Source organism: Macaca mulatta, chromosome 13, assembly GCF_049350105.2.
Source record: "Macaca mulatta isolate MMU2019108-1 chromosome 13, T2T-MMU8v2.0, whole genome shotgun sequence".
In the NCBI taxonomy this organism is placed as follows: domain Eukaryota; kingdom Metazoa; phylum Chordata; class Mammalia; order Primates; family Cercopithecidae; genus Macaca; species Macaca mulatta.
The window spans coordinates 22383068-22405434 of record NC_133418.1 but is presented as its reverse complement, the minus strand read 5'-3'; the positions used below and the strand labels follow the sequence as shown (position 1 = coordinate 22405434).

Sequence of the window (22367 nt, the reverse complement as noted above, 5' to 3'; positions counted from 1 at the left end):
CCATTTTAAGGTAAATTTTACATACAATGAGGTACAGAATCTTGAGAAAACAATTTGATGAGTTCTGAAAAATGCAGGAAATACATACACCTGCGTCACCCAAATCTTTATGAAAACATAAAACATGACTATACCCTAGAAATTTCCCTCTGCTCCTGCCCATTCAATCCTCATCTGCATCCAGAGGCAACCATTCCTCTGACTTTTTTCACTATAAATTAGTTTTGCCTGATTTAAAACATGGTTATGATTTATAAATAGAATAAATGCTGTTTTGTATAAGGCTTTTTTCACTCAGAAAAATGACTTTCTTCATTTATTTTTTATGCTAAAAATTGTCTTTTTTTCAGTTTTTGTATCTCTTGCTTTTTCAAAATCTTAGAGGGAAAACATTCAGTCATATGAAGTATGCTATTAGCCATAGTTTTTGACATGCCCTTATCAGATGGAGGAAATCTATTTTTTTGTTTTGGAGGGGTTTTTTTGTTATTTATTATTGATTTCTTTTTTAATTCCACCATAGTTAGACAACATACTTATATTATTTCAATTCTATTACATTTGTTGAGGTTTATCTATTAAGGAAATCTTTCTGTTAAGGAAACCTATCTATTCCTAATTTGCTGAATTGATGTTGGATATTGTCAAATAATTTTCTGCATCAGTTGATGAGATCATATAGATTTTCTTGTTTTGACTCCTAACATGTTGGATTGTACTGATGGATTTTCAAGTAACAAACCACCTTATATTTCTGATATGAACTCCACTTAGTTGTTGCATATTATTCTTTTTATATTGTTGGATTTGATTTTAAACAGTTAAGGATTTAAAAATCTATGTTCAAGAGGGATATTGGTCTGCAGTTTTCTTTCTTTGTTTTTGACTGTTTTGGAATTGGGTTAATGCATGCCTAATAAAATAATTTGGGAAGTGTTCCTTTCTTTTCTGTTGTCTGCATGACAGCATATAAAACTGGTATTTCTTCCTTAAATGTTTGGTAGAATTCTCCAGAAAAACCATCTGGGGCTTGAGATTTCTTATTTTCGAAGGTTTTAAGCTATGAATTTAATTTCTTCAATAGTTATTGTTCTGTTAGATTGTATACTTTACCTTAGATGAGTTTACATGGTTTGTAGTTTGTGAGGATTTGGCCTTTTAATCTAAGAGTGTTTCATAAAATTGACTTACGGTTTTTGTTTTTGTTTTTTTTTATCAGTACAGTCTGTACTGAAATATCCTCTTTCATATCTGATTGGTAATTTGTATCTTTTCTCCTTTTTCTTTTTCAGTTTTGCTAGTGATTTATCAATTATCTGTTCAAATCATTAGATTTTGGTTTAACTATCGTTTTTCTGCTCTTACCTTTCATTGATTTCTGCCTTTATCTTTAATGTATCATTCTTTCTGCTTGTTTTTTCTAATTTCTGAAGGTAGAAGTTTATTTATTTGAGATCTTTTAAGTATTCAGAGCTCTAAAATTCCTATAAACACTGCTTTAGCAGTATCTCACAAATTTTGCTATGTTGCATTTTCACATTCATTCAGCTCAAAATATTTTTTCTTTCTTTCTTTCTTTCTTTCTCGCTATCTTGCTTTCTTTCCTTTTTTTTTTTTTTTTTTTTTTTTTTTGAGACGGGGTCTTGTTCTTTCTCCCAGTCTGGAGTACAGTGGCGCAATCTCGGCTCACTGCAACTTCCTCCTCCCTGGTTCAAGCGATTCTCCTGCCTCAGCCTCCCGAGTACCTGGGATTACAGGCACGTGCCACCACATCCAGCTAATTTTTGGTAAAGACAGGGTTTCACCATATTGGCCAGGCTGGTCTCAAACTCCTGACCTCAAGTGATCCACCCGCCTTAGCCTCCCAAAGTGCTGGGATTACAGGTGTGAGCCACCACACCTGGCCTCAGTTCAAGGTATTTTCTAATTCACTTGGTGATTTCTCCTTTGACCTATGGAATTTTTAGAGGTATGTTGTTTAATTTCTAAGTATTTGGAGGTGGTTGTTGTTGTTGTTATTTATTATTGATTTCTTATTCAATTCCATTATGGTTAGCGAATATACTCTGTATTATTTCAATACTATTACATTTGTTAAAGTTTATTTTATAACCCAGTTTATGATTTATCTTGGTGAATTTTCCATGTGCTTTGGATATTGTGCACACCTATTTAGGACCATTATGACTTTATGGTGAATTTACCTTTTTGTAGTTACATAACATCTATATTTATCTCTGCTAATTTTTTACTCTAAGGTCCACTTTGATACAGTCACTTTGGCTTTCTTTGGTTTAGTGTTTCTTAGTATGTACTTTGCCAACCTTTATTTTTAACTTACCCATATCATGTTTAAAGTGAGTTTCTTGCCAGGGGTGGTGGTTCACACCTGTAATCCTAGCACTTTGGGAGGTTGAGGTGGGAGGATCACTTGAGCTCAGGAGTTCGAGACCAGCCTGGTTAATATGGTGAAACCTCATCTCTACTAAAAATACAAAACTTAGGCGGGCATGGCGGAGTGCGCCTGAAATCCCAGCTACTCAGGAGGCTGAAACAGGAGAATCCCTTGAACTTGAGAGGTAGAGGTTGCAGTGAGCTGAAATTGTGCCACTGCACTCCAGCCTGGGTGACAAGAGCGAAACTCCATCTCAAAAACTAAATAAAATAAAATAAAATAAAATAAAGTAAAATAAAATGAGTTTCTTGTGGAGAACACATAGCTAGATCATATTTATCCATTCTGACAACCCCTTTGTTTTATTTGGTAAATTTATCCCACTTGCATTCAATGTACCTATTAATATGTTTGATTTTAAGTCTATCTTTAACATTTTTTCTATTCATTCTCTTGGTGCTCTTCTATTTTTTTTCTTTTCTGCTTTAACATTTTGGGATATTCCATATTTGATTTATTTATTGTGTCTTTGAATATTCATTGAGTTTTTAATTTTAGTTTTTATATTTTTCAGTTCTCAAAATTCCATTTGGTTCTTCTTTATGTCTTCTCTTTTTTTACTGAGATGCTCTACTTTTTCCATTTGTTTCAAGGGCATTTAGTGTAGTATTTTTATAAAGAGCTGTTTTAAAGTCTGTCAGATAATTCCAACATATAAGTCATCACAGCTTTGGCATTTGTTGATTGTCTTTTCCCAGGCAATTTGAGATTTTCCTGGTTCTTCATATGCCAAATAAGTCTGAATTGTATCCTGGAGATTAGGAATAATAATATGCTATAAAGCCTCTGGATCTTGGTTAAATCTTATGCAGAATGTTTATGTTTTTGTTTTTATAGGTAATAGACCTGGTTAGGTTCAGGCCTCGATTTCTACCCACTGCGATTCCAGTGCCTGTTCAACTGAATGCCTCTGCAATGCTATTTGAATCTTAGATCTGTACTACCAGGGACCAGTCAGGACATGGATGAATTATGTCTATTCAACTCTCAAAAGTCTTTGGCATGCCAACTATGATCACATCCATGCGTGCACAACTCAGTGGTAAGCCCAGGGGTTCAGAAATTGATGATGTCACTTTTCTAGGCCCCTTCTTCATTATGGTCTCCTAGAAATTTTTCAGGTCCCTGGAGCTTTAGTTTTTGGTTGTCCAACCAGAAAGCTTGAGCTTCAGTTAGCCCCCACTTCTGCACACGTTTGCAATTGTACCTATGTCTGGGCTTGGTGGCAGGAGGACCACAGAAAAAAGAAAATTAAAAACTTAACACTAGTCTCTACTAAAAAATACAAAAAAACTAGCCGGGCGAGGTGGCGGGCGCCTGTAGTCCCAGCTACTCGGGAGGCTGAGGCAGGAGAATGGCGTAAACCCGGGAGGCGGAGCTTGCAGTGAGCGGAGATCCGGCTACTGCACTCCAGCCCAGGCGACAGAGCGAGACTCCGTCTCAAAAAAAAAAAACAAAAAAAACCCTTAACACTATTTCAGTGGTACTTTGAATTCTCATCTTCATCACCAATACACCTCCTTTAATTATTTTCTAGAGTCTTCAAACAATTCCATGCATCCTAGCTAGGTAAACCTGTATTCAGGGGATATAGTGTGCCTTTACTATGTTACCCAGAACCAGAAATCCCAATATATATAAATTTTAACCACCAAATACCTTAGTAATATTGTTCTATTCACTAAATATTTACTTAGAATGATCAGTTTCTTCATTCTCCATTTTTTTTCTTACAACTCAAACCTTTCACCTAAGATTTGCTGCTATCAAATTCATTCTTTCTAATTTCTAAATTTATTCAGAATTCTCCTAATTTGCTCATAGTGACCTCTCTGTTTTTGTTTTCCTAAATATATCTTATAGATCACCTCCATTTTTGAATAATATAGTTTCAAGGTATAGAATTAATTCTAGTTTGGAAGTTTTATTTTCTTTCAATTTATTGAAGATACAATTTTATTGTCTTCTGGATTCCCTTGTTGCTGTTGTAAAGACAACTGGCAGTCTAATTGTCGTTATTCTGAAGGTAAACTTTTAAAACGTTTCTGTGGCTATTTTACATATTTTCTCTGCTTTTCTGTAGTTTCAGTATGGTGTGTCTTAGTCTGGATTTCTTTTAATTATCCTGCCTAGTATTTGTTTAATGTATTGATCTGTAAATTGGTGAGTTTCAACAATTTGGAAAAGTCTCAGCCTTTTCTTTTCTTTCTTTTCTTTCTTTTTTTTTTTTTTTGAGACAGAGTCTTGCTCTGTCACCCAGGCTGCAGTGCAGTGGCACAATCTTGGCTCACTGCAACCTCCACCTCCTAGGTTCAAGTGATTCTCCTGCCTCAGCCTCCCGAGTAGCTAGGATTACAGGTGTGAGCCCCCACGCCTGGCTATTTTGTATTTTTAGTAGAGACAGTATTTCACCATGTTGGTCTTGAACTCCTGACCTCAAGAGATCCACCCGTGTCGGTCTCCCAAAGTGCTGGGAATACAGGCGTGAACCACCACACCCGGCCAGTCTTTTCTTTTCAAATATGTCCTTCTCCTCATTCTTTTTTTCTTCTCTTCTTATAATTATTATTAGTTATATGTTAGACATTTAAATATATTATTTATGTTTTTATAATAATCTCTTCTGTAACTTCCCTTTTTTGGGTGGCAGTCTCTCTATGATGTACTCTGGATAATTTCTTCTGACTTATCTTCCAGTTCACAATTTTCTTTTAAACCCTGTCTACTCTATTGATGCCATCTTATTACTCAAAGTCTAATCGGATAATCAGAATCACTAGAATATAGATAGATAGATGACAGATGATAGCTAGCTAGATTTACAGGGATTTGACCTTATGCAATTGTGGGAGCTGTTTAAAACAGTCTGTAAAGATCTTGTCTGATATTGGAGCTTCAGAGCTACAAGGTGGGGCCAGGCACAGTGGCTTATGCCTGTAATCCCAGTACTTTGGGAGGATGAGGTAGGAGGATTGCTGAGACCAGGAGTTTGAAACCAGGCTGGGCAACACAGTGACACCCCAAGGGAATGCAGTGAGCTATAATTTTGCCACTGATGGAGCAAGACCTTGTCTAAAAAACTTTTAAAATCTGCAAGGCACATATTCAGGAAGGGAATTTGGATGTAAAGTGGGGAGAATGAGGACAAACTAGAATCCCTGAGCATAAACCAGAACCTGTATTAGTGTCTTAGTCTGCTCTACTTTAATGATGTAGGTGTTGTGCAGGAGAATCTTGAGCCCTTTATCATGGAACTAAAGACATGCTTGGCCCAGAATTTAGAAAATCTGAAGGAGGATCTGGGGTGAGTTATATCAGGTCTTGTTGCTGTCCCATATCAACAAGGTAAATCAGTAAACAACAATGTGCATGAGTTGCAATAGCATCTTCTGCCCCTTCACTGACCTCCCGAATGTAAAAAGCAATATGGCTGCTGTTTTACTTCCACCTCCCAAATTTTATGCAAAATCTATCTTGTGGTTCACCCTAACTAGAAAAATGCAGGATAAGAATCCTGGAAAACATGGGTTAGCCTAGCTAAGATGACATGTTACAAGATCACCAAGTATACACTAAGATGACATGTTACAAAATCACCAAGTATACACTTTTTTTTTGAGACAAAGTCTTGTGCTGTCACCAGGCTGGAGTGCAGTGGAGTGATCTCGGCTTACTGCAACCTCTGCCTCCTGGGTTCAAGCGATTCCCCTGCCTCAGCTTCCTAAGTAACTAGGACTACAGGAGCCTGCCACCATGCCTGGCTAATTTTTTGTATTTCAGCGGAGAGGGGGTTTCACCATGTTGGCCAGGATAGTCTCGATCTCCTGACCTCGTGATCTGCCCACTTCAGCCTCCCAAAGTGCTGGGATTACAGGTGTGAGCCACTGTGCCTGGTTCAAGTATACACTTTTTAACTAGGTACCTATAGATGTCTCTTTAACCCGTATTTAGTTTTCAGATAAAAGCAATAGCAAAGTCATGCCTCAGCCTAACATGATGCAACAATCCCCCATTCAACCAAAAACATGCTACCTATTTTCCCAAGAAAGGACAAAACATACCTTTTTCACTTTTGGGTGATGTTCATTCTTCTTTGAATTCTTCTTTTAGCTCAGTCACATGCCTCCTTTTATATCCTATAACTTAAATGAGATATAAAGTTAACTACTATTAACATATTTTGTGTCCGATGGTAGGGGAATAGTAGAAGGGAAAATTTTAAATATATATGTGTGTATGTGTGTCTATGTGTGTGTATTTCTACACCCATATTTCCACAAATTTATATCAAATTAAGAATGATATATTCATAAATATTGCAATCATTTTTGCTACTGGTCATGTAGTTGGGAAGCAGCATCATTCGTTTGGGGTAATTCCTGAGGTTCATTGTCTCATGCCAAGGAAATCAAGGATGCAGACACACAAGGACTGAGTTTAAGAGCAGAAGTTTAATAGGTGAAAGAAAGAGAAAAGCTGCCTTGTGCAGAGGAAGGGGTCCCCAAAATTTCCAGGTTCAGAGAGAGATGTGGTTTTATAGATGAGCTTGAGGAGGTGGTATCTGATTTACACAGGGTGCAAAGGTTTGGTTGGACCAGGTGTGCCATTTATATGGTGCTTGAAGAAGCTAGCAAACTCACCCTAACCTTTGATTATGCAGATGGGTTTGCTGCGTGACTGGCGCCATGTTGTCTGTTCCCTGACTATACATGTGGTGACAAAGAAAAGGAAAGATGCAGCCTCCATGTTGAATATGCCTGGCTCCTAGGTAGCCCTTTTCTATTGGCACAGCTGCCGGCATTTACCTCTGCAAGGTTCTAGCTTGCTTTTCTATGTCTGCTGCTTGATTTTTCAGGCTGCTCTTTGTTAGAAAAGAAATGATTTTGGAGCTGCTTTTTTATTAAAAGGGAAACCTTACTGAGGACTCTCTTACCCTCACTAACAGCCTAAACAATTTCTTTTAAGCTCCTGTATCAGTTGCAGCTGATATTTGTACAACCACCTTCTGCTCCTACCCTTTGCCATGTTCTCTTTGCTCTCCCAAGCTGGTCTTGACTCCTTGCTGGGTGTGAGGCAGGAGAATAGGGTCTAGAGGCAGGGAACTTAAGGCCAATTCATGCTGAATCAAGGAAAAACACCAAGGTCTGGGGGCAGGGAATCTGAGGCCAATTCACGCTGACTTCTCAAAGCTGGATCAAAAGGAAAACACCTGGGTCTGGGGGAAACGGACCCTAAGACCAATTACTGTAAATATCCTAAAGCTGAACCAAAAGGAACCCCGCCCCGCCCCCGCATCTCCTCACACCAGAGTAGCAAAGGATCAAAGGCTACTCTCCCTACAACTCTCTCCCCTCTACCACATCTCAGATGGAAAAGGAAAGTGCCCTGGATTGGCCGAGGGCCTAGTAGGGACCATCGCTTCATCTGCATAGGGTGCCAATACACCTCAGCCTTCAATTAGCCAGAGACCAAATCCTTCATCTATAGGCACCTCAAAAGGAGTACTTAAAACCCAGAAAACTTCGCAACTGGGCCCTTGAGCTGCTTGCTCTGGCCCATTCCCACCCTGTGGAGTGCTTTCTCGCTTTCATGCATTCCTGCTTTTGCTGCTTCGTTCGTGTGTTTCATTCCTTTGTCACTTCGTTTGTGAGTTTTGTCTAATTCTTTGTTGAAAATACCAAGGACCACGACAACTTACACTCAAGTACCCGCCTTCCGATAACAGGTGGTTTGCCTGAAGGGTTTGGGGCACTTTCAGCGCTGCCTGTGGTGGTGGTGGTTTCTATTAACTTCAATCATGGAACGTAGGATTACTGAGTCCCCTGCCCGGGAAATCACCTGCATTCTAGACATCCTCTTCCTTAACTTCACTGTGTAGTCAGGATAACTTGTTAGTTAGGATTAATCACCCCTGCCAATACAATAAGCCCCTTCTTTACCTGTTAATTCCCTGGCATGAGGAACCCGAGGTGGTCAAACGGCAGTCTCAACCTCAAGTTTAATGGACTCATTGTCATGCTCCTCGAGGCAAACATTCCTACTTTCGGGATTAACTCTACACCGGTGGTTCTCAAGTGAGGAAGATTTTGCTCCCCCAAGAGGACACTTGGTAATGTCTGGAGACATTTTGGGTTGCCACAACTGGGGAACAGCCGCTACTGACATCTAGCGGTAGAGGCCAGGGATGCCGCCAAGCTTCCTACAGTGCGCAAGACTGTTCCCAAACATCCAGGCCGAAATGACAATAATGTTGAGGTTGAAAAAGTCTGCTCTAAACCAGCAGAGCCCAAAGTTGTGGAGATAGGAAGCAAACATTATTCTAGGGCATCACTAGGAATAATACAGAGAGGATCTACTCCCACTCGCAAGCTTTGATTCCCAGACCCCATGTCTCCTGGCTATGGGAGAAACAGCACCACGTATTGGTGATTGCTGATTTATAGCACAAACTCATGAGGTATTATACCTAGCTCATACTGGAACTGAGTTATCACAGGCCATTTCACCATTTTAACATGTCAGCTGCTTTATTTTATTTTGGTAAAAGAAATATAAAATTTGCCATTTCAACCCTTTTTTTTTTTTTTTTTTTTGAGAGGGACTCTCACGCTGTCTCACTCTGTCGCCCAGGCTGGAGTGCAATGGCGCCATCTCGGTTCACTACCACCTACTCACCTCCACCTCTCAGGTTTAAGTGATTTTCCTGCCTCAGCCTCCCCAGTAGCTGGGATTACAGGCGCCTGCCACCCTGCCTGGCTAATTTTTGGATTGTTAGTAGAGACGGGGTTTCATCATGTTGGTCAGGCTGGTCTCAAACTCCTGACCTCAGATAATCCACCCACCTTGGCCTCCCAAAGTGCTGGGATTACAGGAGTGAGCAACTAGCCATTTTTAAGTGTATAATTCAATGACATTAGTTACATTCACATTGTTGTGCAACCATCACCATTATGTATTTCCAAACTTTCCCATCACCTCAAACAGAAATTCTGTCACTTTTAAGCAACAATTCCCCGTTTCACCCCCTCTCAGTCCCTGGTAACCTCTAATCTACTGTCTGTCGCTATACAATTCTCTATTCTACATATTTCGTATAAGTGGAATCATACAATATTTGTCCTTTTGTGCCTGACTTATTTAACTTAGCATACCATTTTCAAAGTTCAGCCAGGATACAAAATTCAGTTCTGACAGCATGTATCAGAGCCTCATTCCTTTTTATGGGTAAATAATATCCTATGTGTGTATCACGTTTTATTTATCCATTAATCAGTGGATGCACGCTTGGTTTGTTTCTACCTTTTGTCTATTGTGAATAATGCTGCAATTAACATGAATGTACAAATATATGTTTCAGTCCCTGTTTTCAATTCTTTTGGGTATATACCTAGGAGTGGAATTGCTGGGTCATATGATAATTTTATGTTTAGGCCAGCTGCTTTATAATAATAGGGAATTTCATTTATCTATTGCTATACAGGATAGCAAATTAGCCTAAAACTTTGTGGTTAAAAAAAAAACATTGATCTTCTTTATTATTATTATTTTTTTTGAGATGGAGTTTCACTCTTGTTGCCCATGGAGTGCAATGGCATGATCTAGGCTCACTGCAAACTCTGCCTCGCAGGTTCAAGCGATTCTCCTGCCTCAGCCTCCCAAGTAGCTGGGACTACAGGCATGTGCCACCATGCCCAGCTAATTTTGTATTTCTAGTAGAGATGGGGTTTCACCGTGTTGGCCAGGCTGGTCTCAAACTCCTGACTCGAGGTGATCCACCTGCCTCAGCCTCCCAAAGTGCTGGGATTACAGGCGTGAGACGCCACAACTGGCCCAACATTGATCTTCTTATATCCTCTATGGGTCATGAATCTGTGAGCTGCTTAGCTGGGTGGTTCTGTCCCACAGTTTCTCATGGGATTGCTGTCAAGATGGCTTCCGGCTTGCTTAGTGCTGGGAGATCTGTTTCCAAGGTACCTCACCCAAACGGCTGGCTCTCCACAGGCGCCTGAGTGATTCAGGACATGGTGACTGACTTCCCTTCATGCAGATGATTCAAGAGAATAAGGCAGAAACTACAATGTCTTCTTACGACCTCACAAATCATGCATCATCACTTTTGCCACATTGTATTTGTTAGAAATAAATCAGTAAACCCTATCCACATTAAAGAAGAGGGGACTAAGTCTCCACCTTTTGCAGGGAGAAGTGTTAAGGAATTTTTGAACACGTTTTAATATGACCACACCATCCACTGATTTTGTTTTTTGTTTTTTCGGTTTTTTTTAGACGGAGTCTCACTCTGTCGCCAGGCTGGAGTGCAGTGGCGCGATGTCGGCTCACTGCAACCTCCGCCTTCCAGGTTCAAGCGATTATCCTGCCTCAGACTCCCAAGTAGCTGGGCCTACAGGTGCGCGCCATCCTGCCCAGCTAATTTTTGTATTTTTAGTACAGACGGGGTTTCACCATGTTGGCAGGACGGTCTCTGTATCTTGACCTCGTGATCCACTGACGTTGGCCTCCCAAAGTGCTGGGATTACAGGTGTGAGCCACTGCGCCCGGCCCCATCCACTGATTTTTTAAAATTTCAGGATTATATTTTTTATTTCTAGAAGTTCTACTTGGTTACTTCTCCCCAGTTCCTCTATGACATTTTTTATAGTTTCTTTTTTATTAGTTAGATATTACCATATAGTAAACTACTTAAAAACTTAGTGACTTAAAACAGGAACCATTTATTTAGCTCACAATTAATGTGGGTTAGTAATTTGGACTGGGATCATCTGAGAGTCTTCGGTTCTCTGCAGGACTTCATCATGTGTGTGCTCAGCTGTATGCTGCCTAGGAGGCTTTGCTTTTAGGGTTTTGCTAGCTGTTGACTGGGTGTTTTCGCTCTCCTCCATTTGCCTTATCTTCCACATGTCTCTCCCTTATCGTCAGCAGGGTAGCCTGAACTTATTGTCCTGAAGAAAGCAGGCATAGAAGAGAGAGCAGACACATACAAAGCCCCTTGGGGCCTTGGCTTGGTATTGGCAGGCCACTTCTGCATTCTACTAGCTAAAACAAGCTGTTCTATGAGGCAAAGTCAACTTAGATTAAAGAGGAGGTGAAACCGATCCTACCTCTTTGTGGGAGGAGCTGCAAAGTCACACCGCAAAGGACATGGATACGGGAAAAGTTGGAGAATTTGGGGCCATTTTTGGCATCAATCTAACACAAACATATGTAGCCTTTTATATAGTCTTTGTCTGAAAATGCTAGTGTCTGATGCCTTTGCAGGTCAGATGTTTTAGCTGCTTTTTACCTGCTAATCGAATTTTCATTTGTGTCTGGTTATCTTTTGCTGTATGCTGGACATTTTATATAAAAAAATGTGTATAGTAACCATTTGAGTTCTATAATAGTGCTTCCTGCTAAAGAGGGAGTAATTCTAGTTTTCATTTCCTTAATTCATTTTTTCCTCTCCATTTTTAGTAATGATTCATGTTCCATAGGTGATTGCCTATAACATAAACAACACGGGAAAGTAGAATTTCCCCAGGGAAGATGTCTGGCTTCATATAGTTCCCTTCACTAATTGGTAGAGGGATCCTGACTCATGCCAAGAATCAGTTCCTTCACTTACAGAAGCAAGTCAGGTTCTCTATCATTGGCCCAAACTAGGGTTTGCGCCTTCCTTTCTACTATTGCCTTAAATGGTATTACACTGAGCAAAACTGAGCAATTCCCCGTTCTGCAACAGCATGCTCTGTTTTCCTGCCTTAATACAATTCTCTCTACTTGGAATGCCCATTTACTCTTAACTTCATCTTTTCCTATGGAAATATCTCAAGACCCAGCCCAAATACTCCCTTCTCAAGAAGCCTTCCCAACTGGATGCAATTTTTTCCCTCTTCTGAATCCTCTTAGTATTTGATACTTTTTAATGGACTTTTCGGTCTTGAGGTTACTTGTGTATTCATTTTAATCCCATTCAATTGTAGAGACCCTACAAGTTACATTACCAGACTACATATCTGCTTATTCATTTCAAAAATGTGGATGGTAATAGAACATCTTTTACAGGGCTGTTGTGAGGATTAAGTTAGCTAACATATGAAACGCTATTTCTAAGGAATAGTAGTGGAGTGCTCAGATCAATGTTAGCTGTTACTACCATCCCTTAGAAATACTGTGATTTTGATGGAACAGTTTTCACCAAGGTGAAAGCAGAATCCTAACAAATCCTTTTAAAAATTCTGGGCTGGGGCCGGTCGGGGTGGCTCACGCCTGTAATCCGAGCACTTTGGAAGGCCGGGGCGGGCGGATCACAAGGTCAAGAAATCGAGACCATCCTGGCCAACATGGTGAAACTCCGTCTCTACTAAAAATATGACCAACATGGCGAAACCCCGTCTCTACTAAAAATACAAAAATTAGCCGGGCGTGGTAGCATGCACCTGTAATTCCAGCTACTCAGGAGGCTGAGGCTGGAGACTTGCTTGAACCCGGGAGGCGGAGGTTGCAGTGAGCCGAGATCATGCCACTGCGCTCCAGCCCGGACGACAGAGCTAGACTCTGTCTCAAAATAGATAAATAAATAAATAATAAATTAAGTAATTTAATTAAATTAAAGTCTACTATCTGAGGTAATAGACGAAAAAGCCTACGGAAGGGCAACAACGGCGGCGCCTGCGCAGAGCCGAGGCGAAGGTGGCAGGGAAGGAGCGGGCTTGCCCAGAGTCGCGGAGGGCGGCTCGGCGCATGTGCGGGGTGGGTGGGGCTGCGCGGGGCGGAGCCTGTGGCCCTGGTGCGGCTCTGGGTCCGTCCTGTCGCGTCCCAGTTGTCACTCTCTCGGGTTGTTACTCTGTAGTTTCCCGGCTCGCGAAAGGGAGGACCTGTCTGGGTCATGGATTTTGAGAATCTTTTCTCAAAACCCCCCAACCCGGCCCTCGGCAAAACGGCCACGGACTCTGACGAAAGGTGATCCCCCATCTTTTCATCCTTTGAATGCAGGGGCTCAGCGGGACTCCGCCTCTTAGTTTCTTCAGGATTGGAGGCCGTCCGGAACCACGTCCGGGCCGCGTCGGGAGAGCCCGTGGGGAGCACGTGGGCCGGCCGGACGCCACCGTCTGACCTATAGAGGTCGTGCAGGGTCCGGGTGGGAGCAGAAGCTGAACACGGGGCTCAGGCGTAGGCCGCCACGGCCGGGGCTGCCGAGAGCCTGGGCGGGGGAGCGGGGTGGAAGCGAGAAGGCTCCGGGATGCGCCCCTTTCTCTGCACAGCAGCGGGTTAGGAGCCCGCTTCTGTGGTCCGGTAGCGTCTGTCTTTACTATTGCTTGGTTCCACGAGACCGTAAACTCCCAGAGGACACTGATTGGACCTTTTTCACTGACACATGCTAGGCTCTTTTCTGTAGAAAGGACGAAATCACAAGTTTATTAAAAGGTAAAGAATAGGGAATACTCTGCCATTAGTCCACCGATTGACATGGAAAGACCCTAAAGACCACAATAAAGCAACAGACATCATTTGGACTTAAAATTTCCATTAGGTTGGAAAAGCAAAGGAGACTTTTGGTCAAATGGCCCTAATTTGTAGATTTCATTTTTGGAGCAGTGCATAGTGCTTACACCCAGATAGATGTTCATTCTTTTTATTCTTTGAATTTGAAATGCTAAAAAGTATCTTTGTTCTTAAACCTACGTCTTTTATTTCCCTCAACTGAGATATATTTCCAATTATGGTTGATTTTACCTCTCGATATTGCTCAGCTGTTCACTCTATCTCAAATTTTAACTGATCATCCAGAGCTTTACCTCGTGCTTTACATGAAATCATTTAATCCTCAAAACAAACTTGAAGATGATGCTGTCTTTGTTTTACAAATGGGAAAATGAGGCACGGAGAGGCTAAATAACCTGCCGAGATTGCACAGTGGAAGTGGAAAAACTATGTCCAGGACCCATGATTTTATCACCAAGCTTCTCATGCAAAATGACTAAAATAAAATAAGGCCTATAAATATTGGAAAGAGACAAAGACTCTAATTACTTGCAGATGATATAATTTACTAAGAAAAATAACTGGAACTAATTGATACGTTGTAAAATACATAAGAATTCATCACCAAAAAAAAAAAAAGATAACAACATGTAAAAATCCCAACAGCAGCTATCAGTTTGAAAGTGTATTGGACGAAAATTCTATTCCCAAAAACTTGACTGCAATACATAAAAGACACTTGGAATTTTGCCAAAATGATGGGTGAAGGATGGTATGGAAGTATGGTGAGCTGTCCATATTATTTGCCCATTTTTCTTCTTTTTGGTCTTTTTCAAATTCTAGGATCTCTTATTTGAGAGTACTTTACTCCCAATTGTCATGCCTATGGCATTATTTTTCAAGGTATAAAGGAATGGGGATGTTGTGGTTTTGTTTTATCCAGTCAAATGAATCAGTCTTTTCTCATATGGTTTCTGGTTTTTTTCCTAGTAATTTGTGATGGGAGTACTTCTCATTCATTCAAAAAATCGTATTCAGCACCTGCTATGGCCTTGGGGATATAGCGGTAAATGAACAAGAGATGAAAATTTCTGTACTAATGAATTTACGTTATTAGGGGGAGGGGGAGACAAACAATACATAAATATATCGTATTTAAATACCCTGAGAAAATGAATGAAGGCTAAGGGGAAAATAAGTACTGTTGGGGTGGTAGGGAGGGGGCAGATTTTTTTATTTTTTTATTTTTATTTATTTATTTATTTTTTGAGACGGAGTCTTGCTCTGTCGCCCAGGCTGGAGTGCAGTGGTGCAATCTTAGCTCGCTGTAAGCTCCACCTTTTGCTTTGGCACCATTCTCCTGCCTCAGCCTCCGGAGTAGCCGGGACCACAGGCGCCTGCCACCACACCCGACTAATTTTTTTGTATTAGTAGAGATGTGGTTTCACTGTGTTAGCCAGGATGGTCTCGATCTCCTGACCTCGTGATCCACCCACCTCCGTCTCCCAAAGTGCTGGGGGATTACAGGCGTGAGCCACCGTGCCCGGCCAGGCGGGTGTAGATATTTTAAGAAGGTAGATAAGGAAAGCCTCACTGATAACGTTGGTAAGTTTTAAAAACCTGTGTAGGGACCTGAAGGAGGTGAGGGGGTTTCATAGTCTAGAGGAGTGGAGAGGAGTCTGTGTAAAGGTCCTCAGGGGAAGTGAGCTTGGTGTGATTGCGTTAGGGGAGCAGAGTGGCCAGAAGGACAGCTGGGGTGGAGTAAGAGGGACTTGGAAGTCTGCGAGGTATTGGGGTAGGGTTATGGGAGCCCAATCATGGAGTAACTGGTAGGTGCCAAAATAAGGACTTTGGCTTTTACTCTGAATGAGACAACAGACCATTGGAGGGTTTTTCAGCAGAGTGACATTTGAAATATTTTAGCAGGGTCATTCTAGTTGTGTTGAGAGTAGAATGTAGGGGTGCCAGAGCAGCTCGGATTGTTGTATTAGTGGCAAGAAGTGGTCAAATGTGGGTATGTTGAAGATAGAACAAACTGGATTTCCTCCGAGATTGGATGGGGATGTAAGAGAGGAATCAAGATTGACTTTAAGGTTTTGGTGGGGATCTTGAGAGGCATGGCGCTGCCGATTTAGATAGCAAGAAGGATTAGGCTTCAGAGAGAAGAGCAAGAGTTCAGTGTTGGATGTTTTAAGATTACATATGTCTAGTAGATGTTCAGGTGGTTATGTTGAGTAGGAAGTTAGCTCTGTTTGGTTTTAAGAGGAGGGGTTTGGGCTGGAGACTTGGATATTGAAATCAACTACATACAGATGATATTCATAGTGATGATATGGAAAGTGATAGCCTAGAATGAGAATATAGACAAAGAGAAGAGGTGAGAACTGACTTTTAAAGTCGTGAAGATGAGGAACCAACAAAGGAGACTGACAAGTTGTAGCTGTGAGGAAAGAAGAAACTAGAAGAGCCCACTATCCCTGAAGCTAAGAACATGTTTTACACAGAAGAGGTGGTCAACTCTGTCCTATCTGCTCATAGGTCTAATATGGGTGCTGAGTATTGTAGACCTTCATAGTGAAAGTAGACATCTATTTAGAATGGGCAGTGTTGAATAACAGTGTGATTGTAGGGCAGATACTTGGGAGCCCTGCCTGCCTGCTGGGGCTCAGATCTCAGCTCCACCATGTATTAGCTCTGTGACAAGTTACATATCCTTTCTGTGATTGTTTTCTCATCCGTAAAATGGGCTTTTAGTATGTATGTCATAACACTGTTGTTTGTGATAAGTGTTACGTGTATGGAGCAGCATCTGGCACAGAGTAAGCATCATTCAAGTGTTGGATGATGCTGTTACTGCTATCAAGGTCATTATTGTCATTATTCCTCTGCCTAAGGAGAGGTTGCCTCCTACTCCATCAGGTGATTCATTACTGGAAAGTGTAGCAATAAAGGTTCACAAGTATTTGGGATTTTTGGTTCTTGTAATGGTGGCTTCGATAGAAGGCTCACAACTTGGTACCTCATCTGATGGATGTAACTCAGGAGCTCTGAGTCAGTGTAAACTGTTGAATTGGACAAAGCCGTGAAGCCTGAGCTCCTGTAACCTTGAAGGAAGAGCCAGAGAGCCACTGTTCACATTCTCCTTGTGCTGTCAGTGCTTTCCCTTTGTAACATGTTTCCTTGAGATGGGACATATTGCCCAATTCCTTGCCTTTATCTGGTGTATAACTCATATTTTTTTTTTTTTTTTTTTTTTTTGAGACGGAGTCTCGCTCTGTCGCCCAGGCTGGAGTGCAGTGGCCGGATCTCAGCTCACTGCAAGCTCCGCCTCCCGGGTTTACGCCATTCTCCTGCCTCAGCCTCCCGAGTAGCTGGGACCACAGGCGCCGCCACCTCGCCCGGCTAATTTTTTGTGTTTTTAGTAGAGACGGGGTTTCGCCGTGTTAGCCAGGATGGTCTCGATCTCCTGACCTTGTGATCCGCCCGTCTCGGCCTCCCAAAGTGCTGGGATTACAGGCTTGAGCCATCGCGCCCGGCCATAACTCATATTTTAATTCACAGCTTTTTCCAATCTTGTGTTCAGTAGTCCCACTTACTAAGACACTGTTTTCTTCAGCTCCCTGTATCTCTAGTATCAACCATTATTTAGATACACCTATACATTTTATTGGCTTCTTTGTTCACCAGTTTCTTATATTTCCCATCCCTCTTGGGTTCATATTTAGTTTCGCTGGAATATGCTCAAGTAATTGTCTCAGACTGTTATATATATGCATGGTCAACTTCTCAGTCCTGTAAGTCTAAAAACAGTTCTTCTTTTTCGTCTTTACACTTAAATGTGTTTGTCTCGCTCCTAATCTCAAAAGGCACTCTGCATTCTGCCTAAAATACCCTTCTCCCTCACATTCCTCTCTCCTCTTTGTTGGCTAACTCATAAGTATCATTTAGGCTCTGAATGCCTCTGGTCCCCAAGTCTGGGTTGTGTTCTGCGTATATGCCCCTATACTTACGTATACCATATTGAAATAGCTTTATTTTTTTCTCCCAAGCAGATAGAAAGCTCTCAGAAGACAGTGACAGGGTCTGTATTTTTCATTGTTGTAGTCCAGGGCCTAAGGCCTGGAGCCAGTTGAATTAATGGAATGATGGATGAATGCATGATTTATATAGCTGCTAATGCTTGAACATTAAGGTGGTATAATCTAAAATTTTAGTTTTATAGGTTATTCGTAAACATATATTGACATTTATTGGTCATCATAATTTTGTACATTACCTGGAGTATTTGGTGTAGAATTTGAATTTGTAATTTATTTGAGGGCAAGGTGAAGACAAGCCAAAGCAGCGAATTGTAACACTGTGGTATAAACTCTTCAGGTTGAAAAAACCCTTTTGTGTTATTTGATATTTTTGCAGAATCGATGATGAAATAGATGATGCAGAAGTTGAAGAAACACAAGCGGAGAAAATTAAACTGGAGCACGAGCAAATTCCCAAAAAAGTAAGATTAAGTTGACAACTGTTTAAGTTGAAAACACATATTTTTTTTTCTCAGTTTCACATGGAACAACAAAAAAAGAAAAAACAGATAGAAATGGATATGAGAAATTAATGAAGGATCCTGCTTGTCTCATTTTAACCAGCATTCGGGACCCAGTTACTTATATCAAAGAAACCTGGTTATACTTTTTAAAGAAATTATTATTCAATAACATTGTTGTCATTTAACATGACCTATTTTTAATAATTGCCTTTATTTTGGTTTTTGTTGTTTCCAAAATGGATTGTAAACAGTTTCAAAAGCTGCTTTCAAGTTGGGTTGACATTTTTGAGGGTTATGATTTGTTAACTTAACCAACCTTAGTGATTTATATAGCTTAAAGCCCGTATTAGTTCATTAGGGCTGCTATAACAAAGTACCACAGACCAGGTGGCTTAAGCTGGGTGCAGTGGCTCATGCCTGTAAATGCCAGCACTTTGGGAGGCTGAGGTGGGTGAATCATGAGGTCAGGAGTTTAAGACCAGCCTGGCCAATATGGTGAAACCCCATCTCTACTGAAAATACAAAAAAAAGTTAGCTGGGCATGATGGCACGCACCTGTACGCCTGTAGTCCCAGCTACTAGAGAGGCTGAGGCAGAAGAATTGCTTGAACCTAGGAGGCGGAGGTTGCAGTAAACCAAAATCCCGCCACTGCACTCCAGCCTGGACGACAGAGCGAGACGCCGTCTCAAAAAAAAAAAACCACAAAAAAACCCCCAGAACTTTATTGTCTCAAGGATCTGGAGGCTGGAGGTCCCAGCACAAGGTGTTGGCAGGGTCGGTTCCTTCTGAGGGCTGTGGGGAAGAATCTATTCATTCCTCTCCCCTAGCTCCTGATGGAGTGCTGGCAGTCTTTGGTGTTTGCTTGCAAAAGTATCATCCTCATCTCTGCCTTCATATTCACATGGTGTTCTCCCTGCATGCCTGGGTCTGAATTGTCTGAATTTCCTATTTTTTGAGGCAGAGTCTCGCTCTGTCACTCAGGTTGGAGTGCAGTGGCACGATCTCTGCTCACTGCAGCCTCCTTCTGGAGTCAAGCAATTCTCAGCCTCCCAAGTAACTGGGATTACAGGTGCACCACCACGCCCAGCTAAGTTTTGTATTTTTTGTAGAGACAAAACGTACATGGGTTTTGCCATGTTGCCCAGGCTGGTCTCGAACTCCTGGGGTCAAGTGATCTGACCGCCTCGGCCTCCCAAAGTGCTGGGATTATAGGCCTGAGCCACTGTGTCCGGACAAATTTCCCTTTTTTATAAGGAACTCAGTCATTGAACTGGGCCCACTCTAATGACCTAATCTTAATTAATTACACTTGCAGTGGCCCTATTTCCAGAAAAGATCACATTCTGAGGTATTAGGGATTAGAAGTTCATTATAAGAATTTTAGGAGGGCACAGTTCAACCCATAACACAGATAATGTCTATTCCCGTCTTGCCCTTCTTTTCTGTTTTTGAACATGGAGAAACCCCATCTCTACTAAAAATACAAAATTAGCCAGGCATGGTGGCAGGTGCCTATTACTCGGGAGGCCGAGGCAGGAGAATTGCTTGAACCTGGGAGGCGGAGGTTACGGTGAGCTCATATCGTGCTATTGCACTCCAGTCTGGGCAACAAGAGCGAAACTCTGTCTCAAAAAAAAAAAAAAAAAATTGAGTTTTAACACACTATGGAAGAATGGGTTAAATTGTCACCGAGACTCATAAGACAGAAATATACTTTTAATAGTATATCTTTTACTTAGCCTGCTTATTTATTCATTTATTTATTTATTTTTGAGATGGAGTCTCTGTCGCCCAGGCTGGAGTGCGGTAGCGTGCTTGGTTCACTGCAGCCTCCTCCTCCCAGGTTTAAGCAATTTTCCCACCTCAGCCTCCCGAGTAGCTGGGACTACAGGCACGTGCCACCACACCTGGCTAATTTTTGTATTTTTAGCAGAGATGGGGTTTCACCATGTTGTCCAGGCTGGTCTCAAACTCCTAAGCTCAAGTGATCCGCCAGCCTTGGCCTTCCAAAGTGCTGGGAGTACAGGTTTGAGCCACCATGCCCAGCCTCCTTAGCTTTATAAAAGAATACAGGACAGAAGATAAAGCAGGTACAGTATCTTCATCTTCTTGGAAGCCTCTGAGCTACCCAAGTAAGCAGCTTCTTTTGCCCTCTGGGGCCTGTGTGGCTTCCAAAGATGAGAGCCAAGGTTGACGGCAAGAAATTGCAACTTCAACTTCCCACAAGTTTTCTCTACTACTTGAGTCACATAGGCCTCAGTCTTTTATGCCCACTTTTAGCTCCTCCAGTCTTTGTATTATATGTTATAACCTTGCACAGCAGACAGGCAGAAACAACATTCTACAACTGTCTTATGTAGTTTCCACAAAACAGTATTGTGAGAAGATGGACTCCTAGGTTATTCCCAACCAGGCTTGCTTCAGCGCAGGCTCTTCACTCACAAGTACACAAAAGGTGAATACATTGTCAAATAAATATCACAGCTAATTAATTAACTTACTTATTTTTGAGACAGAGTCTCGCTCTGTTGCACAGGCTGCAGGTAAAGTGGTGAAATCTTGGCTCACTGCAACCTCCACCTCCCAGGTTCAAGCAGTTCTCCTGTCTCAGCCTCCCGAGTAGCTGGGATTACAGGTGACTGCCACCCACCTTGCCTGGCTAATTTTTGTATTTTTAGTAGAGATAGGGTTTTGCCATGTTGGCCAGGCTGGTCTCGAACTCCTGACCTCGAGATCTGCCCGCCTCGGCCTCCCAAAGTGCTGGGATTACAGATGTGAGCCACAATGCCCGACCACAGCTTATTTAAAAGAGAACGCCCAGGTAAACACTTTGCAAGTTAAGAAAGAGCATTACCTCAGAGAGATTGAGGGTTTGATTTCATACCACCACAATAAAGCAAATATTGCAGTAAAGCTAGGCACAGGAATGTTTTGGTTTCCCAGTGCATATAAAAGTTATATTTATACTATACTGTAGTCTGTTAGGTGTGCAATACTACTATATCTTAGAAAACAGTATATATCTTAATTAAAAATCTTTGTTGCTAAAAAATGTTAACAATCAGCGAGTCATCATTTTGATGGCAGAGGGTCTCGCCTCAGTGTTGATGGCTGCTCAGGGTGGTGATTGCTCTGGCAATTTCTTAAAATAGGCCAGCAGTAAAGTCTGTCACCTCAGTTGACTTCTCCTTTTACAAAAGATTTCTCTGTAGTATGTGATGCTGTTTGATAGCATTTTACCCACAGTAGAACTTCTGTCAAAATTGGAGTCAATCCTCTCAACCCCTGCCACTGCTTTATCAACTAGGTTTATATAATATTCTAAATCTGTTGTCATTTCAACAATGTTCATAGCAGCTTCACCAGATACAGATTGCATCTCAGGAAACCACTTTGCTCACTCATAAGAAGCAGCTTCTCATCTGTTCAAGTTTGATCATGAAGTTGCAGCAATTCAGTCACATCTTCAATCTCCACTTCTAATTCTAGTTTTCTTGCTATTTCCACCACACCTGAAATTACTTCCTCTACTGAAGTCTTGAACTCCTCAGTCATCCCTGAGAGTTGCAATCAACTTTCAAACTCCTGTTAATATTGACATTTGACCTTCTGCCATGAATCACGAATGTTCCTAATGGCAGCTAAAATGGTGAATCCTTTCTAGGTTTTCAATTTACTCTGCCCAGATCCATCAGAGAAATCACGTTCTATGGCAACTATAACCTTAAAAAGTGTATTTCATTCTTAAGATTTGAAAGTCAATTCCTTGATCCATAAGCTGCAGAATGGATGTTGTGTTTGTGGACATGGAAACATGCATCTCCATCAGAGCTCTTGGGTGACTGGGTGCATTGTCAATGAGCAGTAATATTTTGAAAAGGGTATTT

The 22367-nt window shown here is 41.4% G+C and overlaps 1 protein-coding gene across 3 annotated transcripts in view; it reads left to right on the top strand.

The window, feature by feature from the left end:
- Positions 1–13232: 13232 nt before the first annotated feature.
- Positions 13233–22367, top strand: part of ZC3H8 (zinc finger CCCH-type containing 8) — a 36777-nt gene continuing 27642 nt past the window's right edge. For all 3 annotated transcript variants that reach the window (XR_013402646.1, XM_077959011.1, XM_077959010.1), the window contains exons 1-2: positions 13233–13414; positions 18353–18437. Coding sequence is in view for 2 of the 3 variants with exons in the window: in XM_077959010.1 (XP_077815136.1) it covers positions 13341–13414; positions 18353–18437 (159 nt within the window). In the remaining variant the exon portion in view is untranslated. The remainder of the gene's footprint in view (positions 13415–18352; positions 18438–22367) is intronic.